The 26,142-nt window shown below is 39.9% G+C and overlaps 1 protein-coding gene across 6 annotated transcripts in view; it reads left to right on the forward strand.

Moving 5' to 3' along the window:
- The window catches only part of COL16A1 (collagen type XVI alpha 1 chain), a 295,727-nt gene that overhangs the window by 187,221 nt on the left and 82,364 nt on the right, over nucleotides 1–26,142 (forward strand). For all 6 annotated transcript variants that reach the window (XM_089673859.1, XM_089673860.1, XM_089673863.1 and 3 more), the window contains exons 15-25: nucleotides 912–956; nucleotides 1,053–1,115; nucleotides 2,597–2,641; nucleotides 6,096–6,191; nucleotides 7,886–7,924; nucleotides 8,276–8,320; nucleotides 9,524–9,559; nucleotides 9,715–9,837; nucleotides 12,988–13,023; nucleotides 17,636–17,671; nucleotides 21,420–21,527. In XM_089673859.1, the coding sequence (XP_089529985.1) occupies nucleotides 912–956; nucleotides 1,053–1,115; nucleotides 2,597–2,641; nucleotides 6,096–6,191; nucleotides 7,886–7,924; nucleotides 8,276–8,320; nucleotides 9,524–9,559; nucleotides 9,715–9,837; nucleotides 12,988–13,023; nucleotides 17,636–17,671; nucleotides 21,420–21,527 (672 nt within the window). The remainder of the gene's footprint in view (nucleotides 1–911; nucleotides 957–1,052; nucleotides 1,116–2,596; nucleotides 2,642–6,095; nucleotides 6,192–7,885; nucleotides 7,925–8,275; nucleotides 8,321–9,523; nucleotides 9,560–9,714; nucleotides 9,838–12,987; nucleotides 13,024–17,635; nucleotides 17,672–21,419; nucleotides 21,528–26,142) is intronic.

Below are 26,142 nucleotides of genomic sequence, written 5' to 3' on the forward strand. Positions count from 1 at the left end.
ATTTCTCCAGTGGGACAAAGACAGCAGTAAAAAAAAATCTGTCAGGAAGCCATTTTTTTTTTGTTGGATACAGTAGGCAAGGCTAAAATCCCAGATTATTCTTTGCTTTCTCTGTCGTGCTGGGGAGATTTCCCTTACACTTCTGACCTTGAAAAGCAAATGGAAGAAAGTCTCCCCAAAGTGAGGGGAATTCCCGTTTCGGAATGTTGTCACCAGAACATTGTCCTCATTGAAAGATTTACCCTTACATTTTTGTTCTGGTCACAACTTTAACATTTTTGTTCCCCCCCCCCCCTTTCTGTCACAATGACAATAGCCACCTGTACAATTAGAAGTATGAATCTTCCTATCTTTAAGATCAGGTTGTACTATTCCTTTTTCTCAGTATTAGTACTCCTTTATTTTATTAACTCTGTAGGTAATAAGTAGCTTGCAAAAATAAAAATAAACAAAAACTATTTTGAGCTGTATGGAATTTTTTTAACTTCTGATTATCAGAGCATGGATGTCTTTGTTCAAGGGTCAGCATTTGATGCAGAGGGCCATAAGCAAAAGGTTCAAGCCCATATGTTAGAGTACAGCATCACTCTTACCCTATAGGAACATCTGCTAACTAGGAACTTCTTGCATGTCCACCTTACTATGCTTGCGCTCATCATTGATTGCTCAAAGGCCAAATTTCATCTGGTTAATGGAAAGCTGCCTTCTGAGGACTTTTTACAGGTTCACAAGACAGTACATTCACCCCCCTCTATATAACACAAAGAATGAAAGATATTGCATTACTTATTAAATATTACACAAGTCAGCTTTGCTCTTTCAACCAAACAAGAGTTTGTTTTTCTTAAAAGTTACTTTTTGATTTACTAATCTTGTATCCCAAAACCGACTGATTATCTTCTTCACAAAAGGGTCCAAGAGGATATGAGGGACCATCTGGGCCAGAAGGAGAGAAAGTAAGCTACATTTGTTTTTACTGTGCTATATAAATATATATATACATTCAGCCAAAAATTTCTTTCTTCATTAAATTGTTGTATTATTTTATCTAGGGACAAAAAGGTGAAAAGGGAGATTTAGGATATAAAGGATCTTCTGGTGCTCCTGGTCGGGATGTAAGTAACAGATATATACAGTACTCTGGTGGGGTAATTTAATAAATCTTCATTGGTCATGTTTATCAGATCAAACCTACCATATCATCAAACATCCAATGGAAAGAAGAGAAAATTATAATGGGAATAATATATTGTGTTTTTCCTATCCCTTCAGAAATTGGAATTGATAGGACTATTACTACACCCAAACTGCACTGATGAGGGCTTGGAAGCCTCTGTTTATTCTTACTATGTTTGCAGAGGCTTCTAGTAACACTCCATATAAACAGGGGGTCACTGGGGTCTTACCACACATGTACCAAGGCACATTAAGCTATTATTGTGATTCAACAATGACTTAATAATTTGTTAGGGCACACTGTTACATGCCATTATCATACTGAAAATGAATAAAACTGACTATTCAGTTACAGTATGTATTTACAGCAATATGACTGAAACAAAAATGTTGTTTATGTACTCATAGCCGCAATGAGAGGAATCTATATGTATAATTAATGGCTATTGCATGATTTGGTGGTATATTTAGAAGATTACTAGACACTTCATGTGCCTTTTATAATGGGTTTTGGCCTTGAGAGGGCACATTTCATACTTTCTCACTGCTCATTTCTAATGTAGCTTATAACCAGTGAATAATGTCCTTTCTATCCTTGCAATTGAAGAGGAACTATTATTCTGTCCTTGAAAAATGTCTTGTCTGTGCCTTTCACTACTTCATGTTAATTGCCAGCACACTTTACATTGAGCAGTTCAGGAAAAGTACCCATTGCATTGTAGAGCAGGGCTTGTGGATGACGAGTAGTTGCACATACTGTAGATTCCAGTTGTTTAAAGTGGTATTAAACCCAGAAACAAAAATGTAATATATAGTAGCTTACCAATCCTTAGATGTGATGGTTTCAGCTTTTAGGCAGCCCATCTATTTGAATGGGCAACCTAACATACCATAATGGACCAAAAGCCATGTATGCAAGTTATCTATGCAGCATTATCAGCAGCAAAGCACATCACGCTGAACAGCAGTGAGTTGCCGCACATTACACAGCAATACAGGTATACCGGGGTACCATTCAGAATGACTAACACCCGATCGCAACAACGCACATAACATCCCTTAATAAGGATGCAGACACCAGTAAAAACCAGACAGACATTGTAAATTTTCCTTGCTCTATCCAAAATAAAAGAAAACCTCTTGGTTGGAAATGGCAATTAAAAAAGTCCAAGCCTAGAAAATATTGCACTGTATTAATTATGACTTCACTTTAATTTCCATGGAGTTTTTCAGTCCTCAGTGGAGGCTGCAAAGGTGCATGCCCAGCTGACAAATGACATTAATTTCATATTTATTGACTAGGTAATGCTGTCCCTTACTTATGGTGCAAAAGTCTGCAAAAAACACATTGTGGTTAGAAGATAATGTATACATTATGAAACTGTACATGGTTTATACAGCTGTGCTTTCTATTATCTAGGGCAGGCCAGGTGAAATCTGTGTTGTGGGACCAAAGGGTCAAAAGGTAAGTGAATACTTAAAGTGGAGATAAACCCCCCAAAATGGAATATATTGCTGTCTACCAGTTCTTAGACTTAGGTTGCTGAATTTGTTTTCATTTTAGGGCTTAATTTATTTTCACCTGGTGATTGTGCCACTAACACACTTTGGAAGTTATTTACAAAAACTGGAATGTGCAAAATCTGGTGCAGTTTGCATAGAAAGCAATCAGGTTCCAGGTTTTCGCTGTTTGTAAGAAGCTGATTGGCTACCATACTCAGCTGCACCAGATTCTGAGTGTTCCAGCTTTAGTTAATCTTCCCCTTTCTATACTAGTAAGTGTACCACTGCCCCCTTGAATTTTGGGTCCCCCTTTAGTCCTGCACTGCCAGTCAGTTAGCATTTTCCACTCAGCTTTCATCCACAGACAGAAATTAGACCTTAAGCGTTGTATTTTGTTGTTTTATCGAGAGGATTAAACTTGGATGGGGTAAAGGGGTGTATAGGATGCACAAGGCAACTGAAGTCTGATGACAACTTCCTGAAATATTCACAGTTTCTCTACTCTGACACACAGTCTCTGTTGGAGTGCTAGCCAGCAGTTCCAGTTGAACTACCCCAGACTCTAGATGAACTCCTCTTCACCCAGCAATCTGAAGGTGTTCTTCCTGAGCAGGGGATCTGGCTCCTGTTCCCTTAAATAAGGTGCACAGTCACTAGCAAGGGGCTAATCTGGTTTCCCACCAGAGTGCTCCTTCCCCTATCTGTCCAAGGGGTGTAGATGTACTCATTCAGATCCTCTCCTGTACAGCTTGTGTAATAACTGCTGCTGCTACCAGGCCTGTCAGCTGGGTTTCTCCTTCCTTGCAACACAGGTGGTCCTCTCTCAGGGGACCAGTGACTCCTGAGGTTTCCTCCTTTCCAGCTCCAGGCTCGCAGGCAGGGCCCATCCCAGAAGGCCTCCTGGCAGCCTTCCTTCTCCAGCCTTACATCTTCCTGCTTCTCACTTCTCTCCCACCACCAGTCTATAAATCCTGCTACTGAACAAACTCTAGCACCTTTTAAGGGAGCCCAGCCCCTTGCCAAGCCTCCTCTTGGGGATTGGCTGAGGTCCTTCAAAGGTGCAGCCAAAAAACTCAGATCCACCCACTGCCTCCAAGGCCCTCCTCCGCAAGCCTCAGAGCAGGGGTAAATTCCAGAGGGCTGGCCTGCAGGGTCTCTCAGTCCTGACACAAATTTGACCCACTGGCTATTGCACCTGAGCTGCTATTCAGCTTCTCTCTAACCGTTAGGGATCTAGCTCCACCTAGTGTAACTAGGAGGGTGCTACATAAGAAAGCGCTTACATACCCTACTGTATAAGGCTACAAGATAAACTCATGATTTATTTATGGCTATCTATGCTAGAGAAGTTGAGTTCATATGCAGAAGCGAGGTTTGAAAATTGGAGAGAAGTTAGAGAACTGAAAAAAAGGTTAATTTAACACTTTAAAATACATATTGAATACAAAGATAGATATATAGATATGTTTTAGGGATGATGTACTCCAAACTGCATGGCAAGTCAGAGCATATAACATGTGTGCTCTGCCATGTGTGATTGTGCAATGCAGTGCATTGATATAACCTATTGCAGTTCTCTCTCTGTTTTTTTCTTGCTTCTATGTAATTCTATGCGCTTCAGAGCATTGTACACTGGCTCTCTGGAAAAGTCTATTTGCCTTAGCTTTGCATTAGGACTGCTTTGGACAACGAGCTGCCAACAGGGCTGGTGTGAACCAGCACTAAAGCAGCACTCATTAGGATTTCATTTCAAAAACAATTCTGTCAGTTCAGAAGCATGCCATGTCAGAATAGATTGTTAGAATCAAATGTAGCCCCAGATAATTGTCTGATATCTCTTGCACGACTGAGTCTGCATTTTCTACTGTGTTATACTTAATTTTTAAAAAGTGGAATGGGCATCTGTAATTTATGATATGGAAAAACCCAGACAGCTAAAGAAAGTTATAAAAGGTGAGTAATATATGCTATACACTGGCTTGTTTAATGGAGTAGGGTGTCTGCTGTACAGTAAAATCACATATGCTGTAAAGCATTTTCCTACATTTTCCACAGGATATATTTTTCAGTGAAAACTATATACATTATATATATACACTATATTGCCAAAAGTATTGGGACACCCCTCCAAATCATTGGATTCAGGTGTTCCAACCACCTCCATGGCTACAGCTGTATAAAATCAAGCACCTAGGCATGCACACTGTTTCTACAAACATTTGTGAAAGAATGGGTTGCTCCCAGGAACTCAGTGAATTCAAGCGTGGTACCGTGATAGGTTGCCACCTGTGCAATACGTCTATCCGTGAAATTTCCTTGCTACTAAATATTCCACGGTCAACTGTTAGTGGTATTATAACACAGGAGAAGCAACTGGAAGCAACAGCAATTCAGCCACGAAGTAGTAGGCCATGTAAAATGATAGAGTGGGGTCAGCACATACTGAAGCGCACAGAAGGTACCAACTGTCTGCAGAGTCAGTAGCTAAAGACCTCCAAACTTCGTGTGGCCTTCAGATAAGCACAACAACAGTGCATAGAGAGTTTCATGGAATGGGTTTCCATGGCCGAGCAGCCTTACATCATCAAGTGCAATGCAAAGCGTCGGATGCAGTGGTGTAATGCATGCTGCCACTGGACTCTAGAGCAGTGGAGAGGTGTTCTCTGGAGTGACAAATCACTCTTCTCTATATGGCAATCCAATGGATGTGTCTTGGTTTGGCAGTTGCCAGGAGAATGGTACTTGTTTGACTGCATTGTGCCAAGTGTAAAGTTTGGAGGAGGGGGGATTATGGTGTGGGGTTGTTTTTCAGGGGATGGGCTTGGCCCCTTAGTTCCAGTGAAGGAAACTCTTAAGGCATCAGCATACCAAGACATTTTGGACAATTTCATGCTCCCATCTTTTTGGGAACAGTTTGGGGATGGCCCCTTCCTGTTCCAACATGACTACGCACCAGTGGCAAGCAAGGTCCATAAAGACATGGATGAGCGAGTTTGGGATAGAACACCTTTGGGATGATTAGAGTGGAGACTATGAACCAGGCCTTCTCGTCCGACATCAGTGCCTGACCTCACAAATGTGCTTCTGGGAGAATAGTCAAACATTCCCATAGACACACTTCTAAACCTTGTGGACAGCCTACCGAGAAGAGTTGAAGCTGTTAGAGCTGCAAAGGGGGGGCCAACTCAATATTGAACCATATGGACTAAGACTGGAATGCCATTAAAGTTCATGTGCGTGGAAAGGCAGGCGTCCCAATACTTTGGCAATATAGTGTGTATATATATATATATATATATATATATATATATATATATATATATATTTCTTGCAAAGAAATTCTGTTCATATCACTGGGTTGAATAGGACGTGTTGTGGAATATTGGGTAATACTTTTCTTTTCCTTCCTGCATTAGGGAGAAACTGGAATTGTAGGCCCTGAAGGATTGGCAGGAGAACCAGGACCTCCAGGAAAGCCAGGACTCCCTGGGATTGGATTACCAGGCAAACCTGTAAGTTCACAGTTTTCTGTATTCTCAGAACATTCTTCTTTCATTCTTCTTTTCATATCCTGCCAGTGAATCTTCTGTAATCCCTCAGTGCTGACAGACAGGATTGGAGCTTGCAATCATTGATCGTGATTGTTGGTTTCTCTGTGGAGGATATTTCAGCTAGCAGACATTTCAAGTTGTATTTTAACACAGCTTAATTGGCCAGTTAAACTAAATGCCATATATTTAAAAAGCTTTTTACTACTGAAGATAAAGGAAATAAAGTTGTATTTGAAAATACAATATTCAGAACACAGCTGTTTCCTGACCAGTAGGAGATACTGTAAGCAGCACTGGGTGAGCATTTTTCAGTGAAAGATGATACTGTATGTCAGTAGACCGCCATTAGCTTCAAAGCAAATGCAAACACATGACAAAATATATCCATATACTTATTTGTGATTGTCATTAACAGTCATAAATTATATTAGAATATACTAAGGAATTAAGAGGCCATGTATTCTTGAGGCTAATGAAAACCCTTGTATGCTTTAAGTTGAATTCCAGCTTTGCCTTCCATCTTGCACAGTTATACTACTCTTGTACTAAAATTGCTTAGTCCCATTTGTGAGCTTCTCATGGTGTATATTATAAGCTATAGCAAGTCAAATAAAGACTGTCTCATTTCCTGGATGAATTACATCCATCATTATCAAGCCCTTCATTCCGAAGCCTGACAGTCCCTGGCCCAGCCACGTCTGTCATTAGATTTCAATTCTTTCAAACCTGAATTCTTATCATCACATGTGGCTGTTACCTAGAAATGGTCAACATGAAAATGCAGTTTGCCTAGGAATGGCTACTCCAGACTGACATCCACCCATCAGGGCATTTTGATATTAGCATAACTCCTCAAAAAATCAGCCTCCAGTTTGCAGTAGGGCTTAGGCTCTTGAGAGAAGTACAAAAGCAGTGTGCTATGATGTTTTCAGGAAGGTATGTAAAGCACCCTGTAAGAGGGGCTCTCCTACCAGCCATGATCTGCTTGAACTGAATAAAGATGGATAGAGACCCAGTGGGGTCACTGGGCCTAAAATAAGTTGTGTAATGAAATCAGGTTTTATTTTAAAATGTCATTATTATGTTGATGAGAGTGTCAGGGAAGGCAAAATATAAGCAGATTAAATTTCAGTTTAATAGTCCATTGCAGAAGTATATTAGCTGTTATAAAATGCTAAAACTTGCACACAGATACAGCTAACTAGCCCCAATAGACGGAGACTGACAGATGTTGAAAGGCATTAAAAGATACAGAAGACTGGCAAACTCTGATAGACACATATCACTGTAGGCACAGAAATGGACATACAGACAAAAGCTGTCTTTTAGACACGGAAAAGGCAGCTGGACACTAATTTGCTTACATACCTTGGCAAATGTTCAGGTAAAATTAAATCCAGCTCCTCTTATAGCATGCCAATCCACACTACCTTGGAAAACTGCTTTGTTTGTCCGAAAGCCTATCTGAAAGTAAGTAAGGCTTTGCAATAGTTACCATGTTGGGCTGGTTATAGTACTGACTGAAAATTCATGTGCATCTAAACTAAAGTATACAATAGGTGTTTGATTCTAACTGTTACTAAACTAGCTTTTAACATGCATCTGTATCTTACATATAAAACAAATTATTTGATGGTATCCTATCTATGTTTCAGGGTGATCCAGGTGGTCCTCCTGGCTCCACAGGTGAAAAGGTAAGAGGCATTTGCTAAGGACATATTTTTCAGTCAGTAACATGTATGAGCACTAAAATTTGCTGTAAGCTCAGTATTACAAGCAGAAATTACAATAGGGCCCACTCTTCCACAGTTCTTCAATGAATTGCTTGGAAAATGGACACCCTTTACTCTCTAGGCCCCAGTACAGGTGAATAGCCAACAGCTCATCTCCAGGTATCAGATGTGTTGTGTGCTGACATTAAACAAAAAAAATACTAACATACAGCCATGTACTTAATGATCACAGAACACACTTAACAGACTGTTCCAACAATGTAACACTACAATTAATGTTTAAATAATTCACAAATTCCGTATTGTTTTTAGGGTACATCAGGAATTCCAGGCAGAGATGGTGCTGTGGGAAAATCGGTAAGTATCTCCAACACACTTGTTTGCCATATTTACTAGATTGTTTTTTCTGACTTTATGCAGCAGTACTATAGGGTTTACATTATTAAAGAGTTCACATTTCTGCATTCACATTTGTGTATCTAAAAGCTATTGGGTCCTGGGGAAACACCTAGTCAGGGACACCACTATTGTGTCTTTATAAAGTACTCTGATACGGTTTAACCAACAGATTGTTACTGAGCCTAAGAGTAACAAACTTTATACATGTCTAAAAAACATTAAATGCTTATTTATTATGTTTTGCTATCTCAGTTTATCGTCTGAGGATAGTTTTTCAACTTTATGTTTGGCACATTTCTGTATCGCTACGTAAAGTGTTTCACTGTGAAATTTGAACATGTTTAAAACTGGTGCTTGTTCTGTAGGCATTCCTATTTGTATGTGAACAAAAAAATATCTTAAGTAAATAAAGAATGTTAAAAAAAACCCCAAACATTAAAGCAGAACTAAACCCTCTTATCCTTTTTTGAAAAGGAAGCTGCCATCTTGGCCTCTGTTTGATCTGCAACTGCCACGGTGCTGCACATGTGATCAGTTATGACACCAGCCATTTGATAGTTTGACAGTTTGATTGAGAGCACATGCAAATGTGACAGTTAGCATTGCGGCATGCTGGGAATGTATTTTTTTTTTTTAAATCGTTAAATTGATGGGTTTAGTTACACTTTAAGGGAAAGGAGATCAAAAAAATAAAGAGATGCTGAGATTTTTCCATGTAATTAGCAATGTCAGCAGAGCATAAGGAGTGTCAGTTATGGATCCTGTAGACCTCATGAGCCCAGAAGCAGTTGCCCCGTGTGACCTTGGATATTTGCACCATGTCTTAAATCACACAAAACCATGTGCTATGAATGCTTACTATGAGCTGGACACGAGCACTACTTTGTACACCATTTTATCAAGTCTTCAGACTTTCAGAAAGTGTACTAATTTAGAAAGGTCCACTTGCCCACATTCACAAAAGTGGAACGCTTGTTCTACTACTTACATTTCTAATATAAGAAAGAAAACACATTTAAGTGCTTATATATTTTAGTCTTTTAACAAGAGATAGCTAAGTTTGCTGTAAAGGTTGATAGTATTTCAAAGTGATATCAAAACATTTACCTAAGAATATTAGCTCATTTATTGAAACTGATTAATATCTGTTTTTTTTCACAGGGTAAACCAGGTGTATCAGGGCTGAAAGGAGAGAAGGTAAAATTGTACTGTGATCATGCATGTTTCATACATACCACTATATAGCTAAGTTTAAATTATTTCCAATGTACATTTACATAAGTTGCTGAGTGTTTTCAGTGATATATATATATTTCTGTTTGAGTTTATAAAACTTTTGTTTTCTGTTACAGGGTGAACCATGTGAAGTGTGCCCATCTGTAAATGCTGATGGAACGCCAGTTATTAGTGTACCTGGAATCAAAGGGGAGAAAGGGCAATCAGGTCTTCCTGGAATTGGAGAGCAAGGAAAGCGAGTAAGTAACGACAAGAAAGCCAGGTAAAAGGGAATATAGAGAAACCAGTTATTTTAAAACTGTAAGTGGTTATTAAAAATGCTGCATTCAAATAAATGAATTCTTTAGATTATTACAAATAAATTAGTTATTTCCAAACTGACTGTTGTGACGTTGAGTGATTTTATTTGGTGCCAGGGGCCTAATGTAGTCATTCTCAGCACAGGGCTTTTATTGCTGAAAACAAATATAAAAAAAGTATCATTTCCCAAAGTGTCCTTAACATCCTAGCATTACTAACCCCAAAGCACAAGCAAACACTTAACTCTTCTTTAAGGGCTGCCATCGGAAATTAAAGGACCCTTTACTAAAGAAACTTGTGTCCATTATTCACTGTTACGTGTAGTTCACTGTACTATAACAAATCGTCGTATAGGGTTTTTGTTTTTTTACAGTTTATAAGAAACCCCAAAATGACAAACTTCATAAAGAAACAATTTGATAATGTCTCATTTTACTATATTTCTTTTCAACTTCAGATTGTATTTTAGATGCAAAAACTCTTGACACTGAGCAGTTAAGCCTTGTCAGTTTAGGTAATTACTCCTCTCTCTGTTGACCTAAAGGTCAAATTACCTAATATATTTTTAGACTGTGATCCTCTCTTTCCTTTTACTCCTTTGTTTAAGTATTGATGTAAACTATGGATGACTGAGGTCACTCCTGAAAGATTTATGCCAAACCCCTACAGGAGAAATGCCTTTAGTGCATAGAGTGCATGAACCCTTAACACTTAAAGTAAACCCTAAAATGAACCCTTAACTCAACTGCCCTCTAAAAATTAATCCATTTACCCTGTTACCTTAACTTAAAGTGGTAGTGATGTCTTTTGTTCAAGTTGTACCTACTGTACTAGTAAGCCTATAATAAAGCTTATCTGTAGGTACTGTGAATGTCTCCTAAACTTGCAATGTTTAGGAGATATTCACAGAGCATGCAGCCAGTGACATCACCAACAAAGGAACGGCATAGCCGTGCAAGACCTTCAGAGCCCATGCTGCAGCCGAGGGCTCCCACACACATTCATACGCCCGGAGCATGCAAATCCAGAAGAAAGACCAGGTGAAGATGGCAGCGCTGGGGAGCTGTGACAGCCCTGCTCTGGAGGGCTCCGTGTAAAGGTATGTCTATCACAATGTACTAGTGTGTAGTGCATACTAGTACATTATGAGTTAAACCTGCAGGGCCCCATTTTTTTTTTCTGGTGGTTTACTACCACTTTAACCATGTGCTTTTAAAGCCAAAACTTGTTTCTATGTAATACACTCCTAGTTAGCTAGGGGAGCTCTAGCTTTAATTGTCAAACAGGGGCTGAGCAGCAGCCCAGGTGCAACAGTCAGAGGGAGTTTAAATTTGGATCAGAACTGGGAGGCTCTACAGGCCAGCCCCTCTGGAATTTCCCCCTGCTCTAGAACTTTGGAGAAAGGTCTTGGGTGGATCTGAGGAGAGTGGCTGGCTTGTACTCTTAGGGGATCCTGGCCAGTCTCCAATAGGAGGCTTGGCAAGGGGCCAGGACAACCTTTATGAGTAGCTGAGCCTGCTCAGCAGCAGGAGAGTTTGGGTGGAAGTTGGAGAAGTAGGCTGAAGTGCAGGAGCCTGGGAGAGTGTTCAGATGTGAGAGAGGCCCACCTACAGGCAGAGGAGATGGACAGGAAGAAAGCTTGCACCCTTAGCAGCCCCCTGAGAGAGAACCACCTGAGCAGCAGAGGAGGAGCCACCCAGGCCTGGTAGCAGCCACCGAATCAATAGCAGCACAGGAGAGGGACAAGTGAGTAAACCTACACCCCCTGGGCCAGATAGGAGAAGGAGCACTATGGTGGGAAACCAGATTAGCTAACCTGTTGGGACTGTCTTTCTTTTAAAGTGGCAGGACTGGATCCCTTGTCCAGGGATTTCCTTCAGGCAGCCAGATCGAGGAATATTTGGTGTCTGGAGAGGTCCACTGGGAGATGCTGGCTAGCTCTCCAACAGAGACTGAGTTGCAGTAGACTTGTAAATAGTTCCAGGAAGTTCATCGGTTCCATTGGGCATCCCGTATACCCCTTTCCTTATCCAAGTTGATATCCCCCTAATAAAATATCAAAAATAAGCTCAAGGACTTATTTCTAACTCTTGGATGCAAGTTGTTGTGGAAATGCGTATTGCCTGGCTGTGCAGAACTATAGGGGGATCCAAAACTTCGGCAACTCCTAAGGGAGTAGTGCTACATCTAGTTTTGCATAGAGTAAGGTATAGTTAAAACCCCTGTCAAGTTTTTATTGCTCTTTATGTCCTAGCTGTGGAGATTCACCCTCTCTATTTACCAGGCTAACCATTGTCACCAGGGCAGAAAGTGAGGCTATATCCAAAATTATGAGTTGTCACAGGAACACAATGTGACAGGCAGGGGCGAACTGACAACTCATGGGGCCCCCAGGCAATAGGGAATCATGGGGCCCCTGTGTCCTTGCCCAAACTCAAAAAACTTGCCCAAACTATGAAAAAGGTACCAGGGGCATCTCAAAGGGCCCCCTACTGACCCCGGGCCCTCGGGCAGTGCCTGAGTTTCCAAATGGTCAGTCTGCCCCTGGTGACAGGAAATCTTCCTTTAAGGACACCTGTTTCAGTGACTAAGTGGGAACGTCCCCATAAGAATAAGGATATTTTTTATTGTCATTCAAAAAATGTGTTATACATGAACGGAACGAGATAAGGTAACTGCACTGCAGTGCACCGCCAGTTCCTCTTACTTTTTGTTGTTTCTTTGGGATAGGAAGTAATGGCAGATCTCTATAAAGGGACCCAGACAAGAAAAAAAAAGGGGCCTTAACCATTTCCGACGCTCTCCAAAATTAAAAAAAGGTTTAAGCTTTACTTACACTTTAACACTAACTTTTGCAACAACAAACGTACCTTATTCTGTGCCTTATGCCCTGGCACCAAAAAACAACAGTTGCACTAAAAATAACTAACAATGCTGATCTGTGGCCATTGAAAATTAAAAATAGGAAGGCCAATTGCTTTTATGCAGGGCTTAGGAAAAAAGATTATCTAGTAGTTTACTCATACACTGTTTTTTTTAAGATGTCCCTGTTTATTTTTTTCATATTTCTATTCATATATCTTTTTTAGGGTGAAAAAGGTGAACGAGGGACTGAAGGTGAACAGGTATACTGACTTTATTTGGCAAGGAATATCCTCAACATCTTCTCTTGGTCATTGAAGCTACTGTATATATATACTGCTTTACTCTTCCAATTACAGCATTCTAGTTAGTTATGGGGAATAAACCAGAGATATTTTTATATGTCTGCTACTAAAATGAAAATAATCTATAAAGGATATCTAAAGTCAAAAATTAAAATATAATATTTTGCAGATGATTCGTCCTTAGTTGTGGTGGCTGCATTAGTTTTTTTAAGACTTTTTCTTTCTTAAATTTCATCTGGTGATCCTGCCTGTAGTACACTTCCGTTCTAAGGTGGCAGCACAGTGAAAGTACAGAAAATACCCATTGACCTCGCCAGAATCCAATGCCCATGTAATTTCCTGTGCACTCGAATGAAATATCAAACAACCTTACAAGTCTTTCCAGCTACAAATCAAGAAAACCTAGTGTGACAAGCATGGCTTCTTCCCTACATGCAGTGGAGCGAGTGAGCGTTGTCACTATACGACAGGAAATGTGTTACTGGCACGATCACTAGGTGAAAATAAAAGAAAGATATCTTGAAAAAGAATTCTAATGCAGCCACCACATCTAAGGACTTATAGGTTGTAACATATAAAATATAAATTTGTTTTTGGGTTTGCTTACGCTTTTAAGCCGACTGTTTCAGTTCAGTTGGAAGCACTGTAAGCCTCTTTTTATCAAAGAATGTTGACTGGATGTTTTTGGCATATCTTGATCCATACACTTTGATGAAAGTGAGCTGTTATTGAATTCTATGCCTATAAGCATGTTTGATAGGGCAGTGCAAAGGCCAATGTGGACAAGCAAAGTGTAATATTCCATAACATCCATATTTTAATTTACTGAAACCAGATCATTGAAAGGAAAGTTAAACTATAAGTTAAAACTATAATTTTACTGTATAGAATTTTATTATTAGGAGATTGTAAAACTCACTTTTCACTTTAAAAAAAGAAGTCTTGGCTGTATTAGTAGATGTAAGAGGTGCAAAGCCACTGAGCAAATAATCTTACCAACTTGCCTTTCTTATTTAAAGCTCACCAGCCCACATCTGTTTATATGTCCATTTACAGTATATGTACATGACATATACTATTAATGCTTTTGTACAGGAATAAATGACAGCGTATTATTGTAGTGTTTATTTTGTCCTTATCTAAATTATGGGCTGATCCTAATTTTTACAACCCGGTCCATGACCTCTTTATCACTAACTCCTTTAAGCTACTTGTTCTTACTGAAACCTGGCTTCATGAACACAGCACTGCTTCTCCTCTTCCCTCTCCCATGGTGGCCTTCTTTGGACTCACTCACTCAGACCCAGTGGATAGAAGGGAGGTGGAATGAGTATCCTCCTATCCCCACGAAGCACCTTTTAGGCTCTTCACTCTCCTCCCTCTCATCATTTGAAACTCACTGTATACCTCTATTTTCTCCAATTTATTTAGGAATTACTGTGATCTACTGGCCCCCTGGACCAGTATCACCTTTCCTTGATGATCTTTCTGCCTGGCTACCCTACTTTCTCTCATCTGATATTCCCACAATCATTCTCAGTGACTTCAACATCCCTGTTAATGCCAACACTCCAACTACTTCTAAACTTCTCAGTATAACCTCCTCTATTGGCCTGAAGCAATGGATCTATGCTTCTACTCACTGAAGGCTACACCCTTGATCTTGTATTCTCCTACTCATGCACTCTGTGCAATCTCTTCAACAATCCTTTCCCTCTCTCTGATCACCACCTCATTAGTTTCACTCTCTCTTCCTGTCTTCCACCCCCTTTTCCTCCAACCACCTAATAGGGATGGGCTCAATGTTCGAGTTGAACGTAAGTTCAACTCAAACATCGGCAATTCATGTGTTCACCGATGTGCTTTGTGAGAGCCATGATTGGCCAAAGCAATGCACCTGACCACAGGTCAGGTACAATGCTTTTGCCAATCACAGCGCAAATTGAGCATCCATGGCATGAGACTAAGTCTTAGAAAGACTTCAACTAGTATAAATCTGCCCTCCAAAAATACAATTCTTGTCTCCTCACTGCCAAGTAGTAGACCTATTTTATCGCTCTCATTAACACCCTCTCTTCCAGTCCCCGTCAACTTTTCTCTACCTTTAACTCTCTACTTCGTCCTCCACTTCCTCCACCCACTAACTCACTGACTGCCCAGGAGATCGCCAATCACTTCATTAATAAGATTGATACAATTCGTAATGAGATCTCCACTGTACAGATACCTCACCACTTAACATCCTATGTTCAAAGATACACAGAAGCAGGGGCGGACTGACCATTTGGAAACTCGGGCCTGGGGTCAGTAGGGGGCCCCATGAGATGCCCCTGGTACCTTTTTCATAGGCTTTTTTGAGTTTGGGCAAGGACACAGGGGCCCCATGATCCCCTATTGCCCGGGGGCCCCATGAGTTGTCAGTCCGCCCCTGCACAGAAGTCCACTCAATACTTCCCACATTTAACCCCACTACTATAGACGAGCTTGCTAAACTTTTTCTAATGCCCACCTAGCGACCTGCCCCCTGGGCCCTGTTCCCTCTCAAATACTACTGTCATCCCCTGGCTCTAACCTACAACCTCTTACTCACATCTTCAATCTCTCCCTCTCTTCTGGCTTCTTCCTCAACTCTCTAAAACATGCACTAGTCACCCCCAAAAAGCCTTCATTGGACCCCACTAATATTAACAACCTATGCCCCATCTCTTTACTCCCCTTTTCCTCCACCTCACTGAGAATAACCTTCTTGTTCCCCTCCAGTCTGGATATCACCCTCAGCACTCCACTAAAACTGCTCTCTGAAAACTCACACATGATTTACTAACAGCTAAAAGCAATGAGCTGTTCTGTACTTCTACTTCTGGACCTTATGGCTGCCTTTGACATGGTTGACCACCCCCTCCTCCTCATAAAATGTTACTCCTTTGGTTTTGGTAACTGTACTCTTCATTGGTTCTCATCCTACCAATCCCACCACAATTCTACATCTTATTCTCCTCTTCCTTTTTCTATCAGGGTTCCCCAAGGTTCTGTTCTTGGACCTCCCCTATTCTCATTCTACACCTCCTCCCTGTGCTATCTTAGAGCACCCCATTGCTTCCAATACCATTTCTCCTCACGCATCACTAATTTACTGACAGACATATCAGTCTGGATATCATACCACTTCCTGAAATTCAATCTATCAAAAATCAAACTCATAATATTTCCTCCCCTATGTGCCCCTTTCTTTGACCTCTCTGTCAAGATTGAAGGTGCATTTATCAACCCATCTACCCCCCTCCCCTTCCTCGCCAGGGTGCTAGGTGTAATCCTGCACTCTGAACTATCCTTTCGACCCCACATCCAATCACTGTTCAAGGCTTGCCACCTCAACCTCCGCAACATCTCCAAAATACTCCCCTTCCTAACCAATAACACAATAAAGCTTCTAATTCACTCCATCTCTTGCCTCGACTACCGCAACCCTCTCCTCATTGACTTACTTTTACATAGGCTATCCCCCCCTTCAGTCCATCATGAATGATGTTGCCAGACTCATCCACCTTATCAGTCATTCAGTGTCTGCTATCCCTTTCTGCCAATCCCTCCATTGGCTTCCACTCATCCAACAAGTTCAAAGTACTAGCATTAACTTACAAAGCCATCCACAACTCTACCTCCAACTACATCACTAACCTAGTCTCAAACTAACAACCAAACTGTTCTCTTTGTTCCTCTCATGACCTCCTGCTCTCTAGCTACCTTGTCACCTACTCCCATTCTTGCCTCCAGGACTTCTCCCAAGCCTTGGAATTCCCTACCCCAATCTGCCCAATTGTCTCTTATTCTGTCTATTTTTAAGCAATCCCTGAAAACCTTTATTTTCAGAGAAGCCTATCCCACCTCCACCTAACAAATGTATTTTCACTTTCACCATCAGTTCATCCTCCACAGTTATTACCTTTTTTATCATTTGACCCTCCCTGTCTGTCCTCCAAACTGTTGTCACTATATAAATCCTGTATAATAATAATAATATCACTGGAGTGCTTAATTGCATAGTATGTAGAGGCTACAGTGAGTTTTATGTTCTATTAGAACTAGAGTGAACAAGCATAAGCAACGTATTAAAATGTTTAATTATTAAATAAATAGCTTAAAGAAATTGTCACTTTTGTAAAAGCCAGATTTGCCCAGTTGACAGCTTTCAGCTGTTGTGTAGCATAAATCATCCCCATCTGTTTAGCCTGGACCTGTGTTTTAAGGAAACCTGTACTGTGAAATTATAAAGGCTATTTCTGACTTCTTCTTATGAAAATTCTAGCTGTCATGCTGATCCAAAGGCATCAGTAATTTCTGAGCAATTGATCCAGAAGAATTATGCAGATAGGGACTCTGAGTGACTTAATTGCTGATTGACAAGCTTGTCCTGGGCCAAAAGACTTATATAGCATTGAAAACAGACATTAGACATAAAGGGGTCAGGCTACATGTTTCCCTCATGAAAGTTTTTCTGTAATCTGTGTTTACAATGTAAACATCCTGTAAATGTCATTTAAATAACTTCTTCCTATTGTTACTATTACAGGGACCCACAGGTATCAGTGGCTTGAAGGGTGAAAAGGTATGTGGAGAAATGTTACATGGAGTAATGATAATGTGTACCATGCAGAAAGACAGTTTCAAATCTAATCCATTAAACAATTTTACTATTATTTTTTAAGTTGAAGTCTAGGGTGTGGATGAAAAACACAAGGGAATGAGCCAAAGTGATATACTGTAAGCGATATGGTGTAAATGAGTAAAGAAAAACAAAAAGAGGGTGCACCCGCCTAGTGCATTACCTTAAAAAATGTATTTGTTAAATGATAAAAGTAGGTATTGTACTCACAAAATGACAATACAGTCAAAGGTACATCGTATAGGAACAGCTCGGTCCAAAGTGCGCGTCTGTGATGAGAACTCGACCTCCAACAGGCTGATGCGTTTTGAGGACTTGCCTCTTCCTCAGAGTCAACTGACCAGAAGTCTGTACCCTCTCTAATATATGCTCACTAATGAGTCATCAAAGGTTACATGTGGGCCGTCCTGGACACCCCCCAGGGGCTCCCCGACTGTACGATGTACCTTTGACTGTATTGTCATTTTGTGAGTACAATACCTACTTTCATCATTTAATAAATACATTTTTTAAGGTAATGCACTAGGCCAGTGCGCCCTTTTTGTTTTTCTCTACTTCATATATTTGGACTTCCCCAGTCATTTGAGGTCAGCAAGGCATGCATATTCCAAGAAATTCTCGATGTGGTCCCATCCTTTGGAGTCCATCCCTAAGCGCAGGGTTTGCCATTTCTTTAATATTGTGAAAATGGACTGAATATGTATAGATGTACAGAGAGATTTATAGGTTATAAACTCGTGTGTGGGCTTAGGGTGGAGTTCTAAAGTGTTGCAGGGAATGCAATATAAAATAATCTGTAAAATTTATATGAACTTGCAGCTATGATACTCTCCATTTAGACCAGGCTGACAGAGCAATCTTGTGAACATGCTTATGCACTTGAACGATAAAATTAAATCCATTTTTAATCAAACTACAATCCAAGCTGTTTTGTCATGTAAATTAAACAGTCTAAATGTTATTGAATAATATTTATGCAACTAAAAAAATGTATAAAACTGCACCTAAAGCAGCAGTAAAAACTACAACCTAAATACAAATATTAGTTATTTACTTACAACTGCAAACTAGTTATTAGGCTTTTTACAGCCAAAATGGCATTTCTAGCATTTGCCAGATAGACTGGTGACTATTATGGTGTATTCTTGGCCCCTTTATGTAGGAAGGGGCTAGTTTGACTTCCTATGAATTCCATAGGAAGGTTTTCCCATAACAATGATCAGCAGTTCCAGGTTTTGGCTGCAGCACCACCTAATGGGAAAAGCTGATATTGCAGAGCAAAGTTCCAGTTCTGTTTATTAACATGTTTATATGTTTCGCAATCCTTTGGAGGGTAAGTGGTTAATGAACAAAATATAGTGTGTGAAGAAGATTGTCAAGCCTTAGTGATCTTTGTCATGCCCACATGGGAATCAATAAAAAATGACAAATCCTTTTTCCCCATTTTACATCTGTTAAAGTATCCAAGTTTAAGGTTTGAAAATAGGGTTTCTTTTGTTGCTTAGCCCTTTTTCTGGCTTAATATTTAACATCTCAGGCATTTATTTAGAGTAATGTAATAAATAAAATGAATTTAAACTAATACTTACTGTACCAAAAATAAGATATTGTTTTCATATAACATGTATAAAAAGAAAAGCATGATTTTTTTTTGGAAGACTTTAAAATGCTTGCTGCAAATCAGTTAAACTTGACATGGGTGGACATATGTCTCCCTCATAATGTCAGGCCGTTCCTTGTAGGACCTGGACATGCAACTGTTTCTTGTGCAACATATCCAATAGTCTAAAGGGACTCACATATGGTTTAGTACATCATTTATCTTCTCATAGGTTACAAAGAGATTCCATATGAGTTATAATCAGTTGCACTAGGTTACAGTGTCAGCTGGGTTAGATAATATGATAGGCTAGTGTTTATAGGTGACAGAATGAAAGGGGCAGGTTTTTCCCTTTGCAGATAACAGTGTACAGTTAATAGCTGCACATCTTTTTCCCATAATAAGTACAGTCATTTCATATCATTTAAAAAAAATGCTGTATATAAGGGATAATCCCAACACAGGAGTTTTGTTTTGGGGTGCTAAAGGTTGTGTGACTGCAAGGCTTCAATATAATGAAAATAATGGAAATATGGAATTTTGTTTTAAGTATTGCCTCCCTTAGTCAAAAGGTAATAAAGAATATGTATAAAAATTATTTTTAAAAATATTAGGAGGAAGTACATCATCAATTAACAGACACACCATAATGGCCAATCACACTTCTGTGTGAATCAAAAGATGGGAAAAAAAAACTGCATACACATTAGTGCTGCAACTGCTGCCTTAAATGTAGTGGTTGGTAGTGGCTTTAACGCTTCACAGTTCTAGGCAGGCTAGAAGACTGAACTACTGACATTTTGCTTATACACACACTCTCTCTCGCTCTCTCTCTTTCCAGGAGTATGAATACTTTTTCAAGGCACTGTATACTCTATGTGCTAGAATGGCCCAGTCAAAGTCCAGACTTAAATCCAGTAGAGAATCTGTGGCAAGAATTGAAAATTGCTGTTCACAGATGCTCTCCATCCAATCTGACAGAGCTTGACCTATTTTGCAAAGAAGAATGGGCAAAAATGTCACTCTCAAGATGTGTAAAGCTGGTAGAGACATCCCTAAAAAAGACTTGCAGCTGTAATTGCAGTGAAAGGTGGTTCTACAAAGTATTTACTCAAGGGGGGCTGAATACAAATAACCAACACACTTTTCACATATTTATTTGTAAACAATTTTAAAAACCATTTATCATTTTCCTTCTACTTCACAATTATGTACCACTTTGTGTTGGTCTATCACAAAAAATCCCAATAAAATACATTTACGTTTTGTTGTAACATGACAAAATGTGGAAAATTTCAAAGGGTATGAATACTTTTTACCACCCAGTGTATATATAGTTTTGGGTCCATATAATCTGTAGATGGGTTGTTATAAATATTTATGAGCCATAGGGGTTTTCCTCACAAAGCTAACACACCAAGATTTCTGATCCTTATTTTTTTTTTAAAAGTGACTTGTTTTCAGTCCAATGAGGTTTAAAAATTAAAAGAGAAGTATGGACTAGTAAAAAAAAACATTATACTCACCTCAGTGGATGCAACATCTATCCAATGCTGCATCTGTCCCGTCAGCTCTGCACTGAGAACTGAGCAATTAAACAGACTCTTGTTGGATCACTGAGAGGCGGAGCCAGGTGAGGGTCCATGCTTCTGGGTGTATCCCAACTATATGGTTGGGATCTTTTCAAAGCCTGGACCAGCAGACTAACATCAGCCAATAGCGGACTTTAGCCCTCTATCAGCTAAAAATGGGTCACAGAAGTGCAGAAAGAAGTGCACTCCTGTGACCTACAAGAGAAGTACAGCCAAAAAAGCTTTGGCTATACCTATCCTTTAAAGTAGCATAATTAAAAATAAAGATCCTTATTGTTTTGAAAAGTTTAGAGAATTAGTAAATGGCTAATTAGCAGCTCTCTGTCATTAATGTATGGGCTTATTTAGTAAGTCAGTACAGTCTAGGCCAAGGACCCCAGTTCTTTTTGGGGTAATGTATTCTATATGTTTTTAAAAAATGTTTTTGAACTTTTCTTTGTGTATTGGAATAATGGAATTTTGTTTTTACAATTCTAGTATAACACTTATTCTCTTTCAGGGAGAGCCCTGTACAGCCTGTATAGATTCTCCAGCCCTCGCTAATTTATTTAACTCGGGCACTCGGGGTCTCAAGGGTGAGACTGTAATTGGACTACCTGGCCTGAAGGTTAGTACCTTTTTAACATGCTTAGAAATTCTTATGCATACACGGTATAAATATTTAACAAATAGCATAAACTGTATTACTAAATTTACTAAATCATTAAACCTGTTTTCCCTAAAGACAACCAGTCATAACAAAAACGATATGAACTTATATCCACATCCAATGTCAGGCAACATAAGGTGCCAACACATATCCCCAAATTTGCAGTCTCCAGAGAGTCCCAGGAGCCCTCTTTCACTGCAATGCAGTGTCTTTAAGTAGGTTGCTGAATGAAAAACAAAGGTTGTATTTTGGCAGTATATATGCTATAATATCTACTGAGCTTCATAGGAATTTGGAATATGAGACTGCTTTATTTTATTTGAAGTACCTTCAAAATGTATATATTCCATTTTGAGAATCTTTGACAAGAAAGATGAATGGGAGCAACACCTGTATCCACAGATATATGATGGGACAACTCAACTAAGTTTAACAATAATTTACAATGTATTATTGCTTAGCAAGAAAGTAAAAAAAAATATCAATTTAAGCTTCAGATTTAAGCTTCAGCATCAACAGTGGCAGCTATGCCAGGACTGATGGCAATAATGCATATCATTTATTATGTATAATTCTTTTATTTAATTTTTTAATACTATGAATAATTTTAGGGATAAAACAAATGAAAGATGACACATACCTAGTTCATGTACCCAGAGGACTATGCTTTTATAAAGTAATAATGTTTGATAGTCCAGAAAATGTTCAAAAGAGAAAAAAGAATTCTTCAGGATAGGGTAGGAAGGGAATATAATGTATTGTTCTATGAAGGGTGATATGGAGGGATTTGTTTTACAATGTATGTTGCTACTATTGTATGGCTACTATTGCTCTTGAAGTCACCCACAGATGGCTTTTGTGATCGGAGTCACTTTGGGTGGGGGGCCCATGGAACCCAGCTCACTTCGGAGAGGTGGGGAAACCCCTGCCTCAGCTCCCCATACCCCTCTTATGTGTAAATCACCCTGTGCCTGTTAGGGGTACAGGATGATCTGTCCTAATAATTGTGTGGGCTTTGTCTCAGACTGTGTAGACATGTTTAGGAGATAGGTGGGGTGGGGAATTGTTGATTGTTTAATGTCATGTGGCTGCATCCCATTGTTCTACTGTTTATGGGATGTATGTGTTTATGTGTATTAGCTTAGTGGGGAGTGTTTCCAGCAGCCCTCCCTCCTGATGAGACTGTCTGCAGTTGTGAAGTTTGAATTCCTGTGTGTCTCTTGTTACAAAATGTAGATTGCCCCGCCCTGCGTCATTATGCAGGGAGGGGTGATTGTCCCCTGAGTGTATCTTGTATCTGTGTTCGAATAAAGTAGTCTAACTCTGGTTTACTTCAAATCTGGTGTTGTCTGGATCTTGGGGTAACAATAGCCAGATTCACTGGTCTCGTGTTCCAGAGCCTGAGAAGCAGCTTCTTGACGGAGAAACCCAGTCGTGGTTGTACCTGGGGTCCGTTACAGCTTTAGTGGCCATTAAAAATACATACATTAAAAATACAATCTAGTATAATGCACTAGGGATAGCAGAAGCAAGGATTACATACTTTACTGGAAAACACTTCTCTTTAATCTGAATATCAGGCAGGAAATAAGCTTGTTATGCTCCCATTTTAACAAGTTGATCATTTATTTTTGCCTAAGTATTCAGAGATCCCAGATGTTGCAAATGCATGATTCACCTGATATTCAGTTGTGCAGTGCTAACAGAGCAACATCTGTTTCACCACGAACTGAAACCACAGATGTAAACAAATACCAGATGAAAATAAAGGAAATGAATGCAGCCACTACATCAGACCTATTATCTTCAAAGATAGAGGTGATTAAATGTGCAGTTCTTCTTGGCATTAGCAATTTACTGACTGTTTTCACTCATTGCCCTTTAAATGTATTTAAAGCTGAATTCCAGGTATGCATACTTTAACATAGTTACATCGGACCAACCTGGACCAATGTAAGACTGCGTGCATCATGCCTGGCAGATCCCTGCAGAAGCTGGAAACCATTGTAGTTGGTACTTCTACTAGAGTGATTGCTGCTAGCTTCCAGGTCCTAGGCCAAGTAGCTGCTCTCTCAGCACGGGAAACATTCAAGAAACACTTTGCTTTTTCTCAATTAATGCAAAGCATTCTGTGATTAGATGAGGTAGAGAGATGGGGAGGTGACGATCGTGGCGTCAGACCCCCAGCCCTTCTCAACAACTTGTGACCGAAGGACTAGCCAATCTAAGACCGCTCTGTCACGTGCGTAACAATGCCATGCTCAGCTGCACCCTGCACAGAGATTTTCCAGCTAATGGACCACAACCTATGTTCCGCAGCCTGAGAGCGATTGTTACTGGGTCAGGTTAATTACGCAATTAACCCTTCACACTGCCACCATCTCCTTTTTGTACAGAGTAGGAGGAAACTTGCCAATATTAGCAATAACACTATGATGTTTGAATAATCATCTGTATACCACTGTCACCGCAGGCAGACATAGAGGTTTAAAAACACCCAGTAGCGCTCTTCAGAGACAGGGATTCTTAGTTTGCATTAAAGAGCTTTAGAAACAGTTCAACACTTTTCAGATAATAGGATTTATTACTAAAAAAGGTCAAAAGAGTGCAATAAAAATATTTCCAGAAAAAGATGTAGCCAATATATATATATATATATATATATATATATATATATATATATATATATAAATACAGGGAGCAATAACACAGCAAAGAGATAACAGAAAGAAGTTTAGGGAGGTAGAATACTTGCCGTCAGCCTTGGTTTAAGCAGCTTTCAAGTGTCAGAGCAAAAGGGCGCCTTATCTCCCGAAGTTGGTTCCTGGTGTTAAAAGGGAGATTTCTTCAACTTCAACTCAACTCTACTCAACTCTCTGCTCCAAGCATAACAGCCTTTTTCTAGGAACTCAGCAGGGTATCTCCTTACAGCAGAGTATCAATCGCCTCATTTGGGGAGGGATGTTGGAGGCGGGGGGACTCAGACTAGAACCAAAATCCCTCATAAGTGACACCAGGGCAATAACCTTCCCTGGGTTCATGTACCATTCTATCCACTAGTAGATTAATATGCAGAATCACTTGCTGAACGTCTAGATATGAAACATGGCATAGTTCACTATTTCAGCTAGAACTATATGCTTTCTGCTCTCCACGAGGGGGTGTAAGATATCAGGCGACTTGTATTAAACTGAGCCATCCGAATATGTGCTCCATGTTTTTGTAATTATTTCCTATTTGAAGATATAAAATTATATGGAAAAGTGGGTTTTTAAATGTGAGTCTCTTTTACAGCCAGCTGGAATGTCTTTGAAGCCCAGTGAAGGACTGGTTTATGGTTTTACGATTTGGGATTTATAACCATGAAGCTCTCCCGCTGTGCCTGATTGCCTGTGCACTTCTGTACCCTAGAGCACAGGGACCATGTGTCACTCAATAGAGAGGGAGGGGGGATTGGAGGAGAGAGAGAGATACAAGATGGAGGATCCTTAGCAAGATGGATGACCTCGTCCATCTCTGTGTGCACAATTGCTACAGAGGACACTTTGCATTTATTGAGAAAATAGAAAGTGTTCACTAAATAATGCCCATGGCAAGCCCCTGCCAGCAATCCCTGTAGTAGTGGTGCCAGGTATAATACATACATACTTACATTAGTCCATGCTGGACCAATGTAACTATGCTAAAATAGGCACACCTGGAATTCAGATTTAGGCGAAATGCACGCTGGCTCCACTTCTACAGGAGTTTTGTGTTTTGCCTGTAGAAGCAGCTCAGTGTTATCCTATGTGTCCTTGCACATTTGGAAGTTTAGAGCAGCCTTTTTCAAACAGGGTGCCCAGGCACCCTGTGGTGCCTTTGGGTTTCTTCAGGGGTGCCATAGCAAAATGCCTAAAACATGCCCAAGCCAGCGAATGCATGAAGCCTGCCTTTTAGTTCAACAAAGCCACCAGCATCCTAACAACCAGTGACATCATCAGATAAGAAGGACGTCGGGCACCTACAGAGCATCCTTGTTTGCTACCCCCCCACCCTTCTTCATCAGTGTGGGGTCACATCAGATGAGTAAAGGAGAGAAAAATTGGAATACTAATCAGTACCAGTGTGCAAAGGTGTATTTGCTTTGGGAGAATAAATCATCTCTAATGCTGGGTGTCCTACTTGTTTAGATGTTGCTGCATTATGTAAAACTATTAGTTATGTTTTTTTACATTTTAGAAAGGGACGCCTCGAGATTTTGAATAATTTTAAAGAGTGTCTCAAGATTGTGCATAATTTTAAAGAGTGCCTTGACTGAAAAAAGGTTGAGAAACATTATTTTAGAGGCATATTTTAACTTCAGTGTTAGAGGCAGGTAAAAAAAAACCCTTCTGGTTTACATTTTTGATTGGTGTTTTCTGGCAGAAAAAAACGCTAAACACTCCTCCACGCGCCTAAGCATTATACAAAAACGTTCTATATGAGTGTTATTTTTCTGCCAAGTAAACTGGCATTTTTTTACGCCCAGTGTGCATGGAGCCTTAAACCCTAGAACAAAAATGTAATACTTTGCAGCTTACCAGTGCTTAAACAG

The sequence above is a fragment of the Staurois parvus genome, unplaced genomic scaffold (assembly GCF_062004578.1).
Source record: "Staurois parvus isolate SC_StPar_1 unplaced genomic scaffold, SC_StPar_1.0 ptg000145l, whole genome shotgun sequence".
NCBI lineage: Eukaryota > Metazoa > Chordata > Amphibia > Anura > Ranidae > Staurois > Staurois parvus.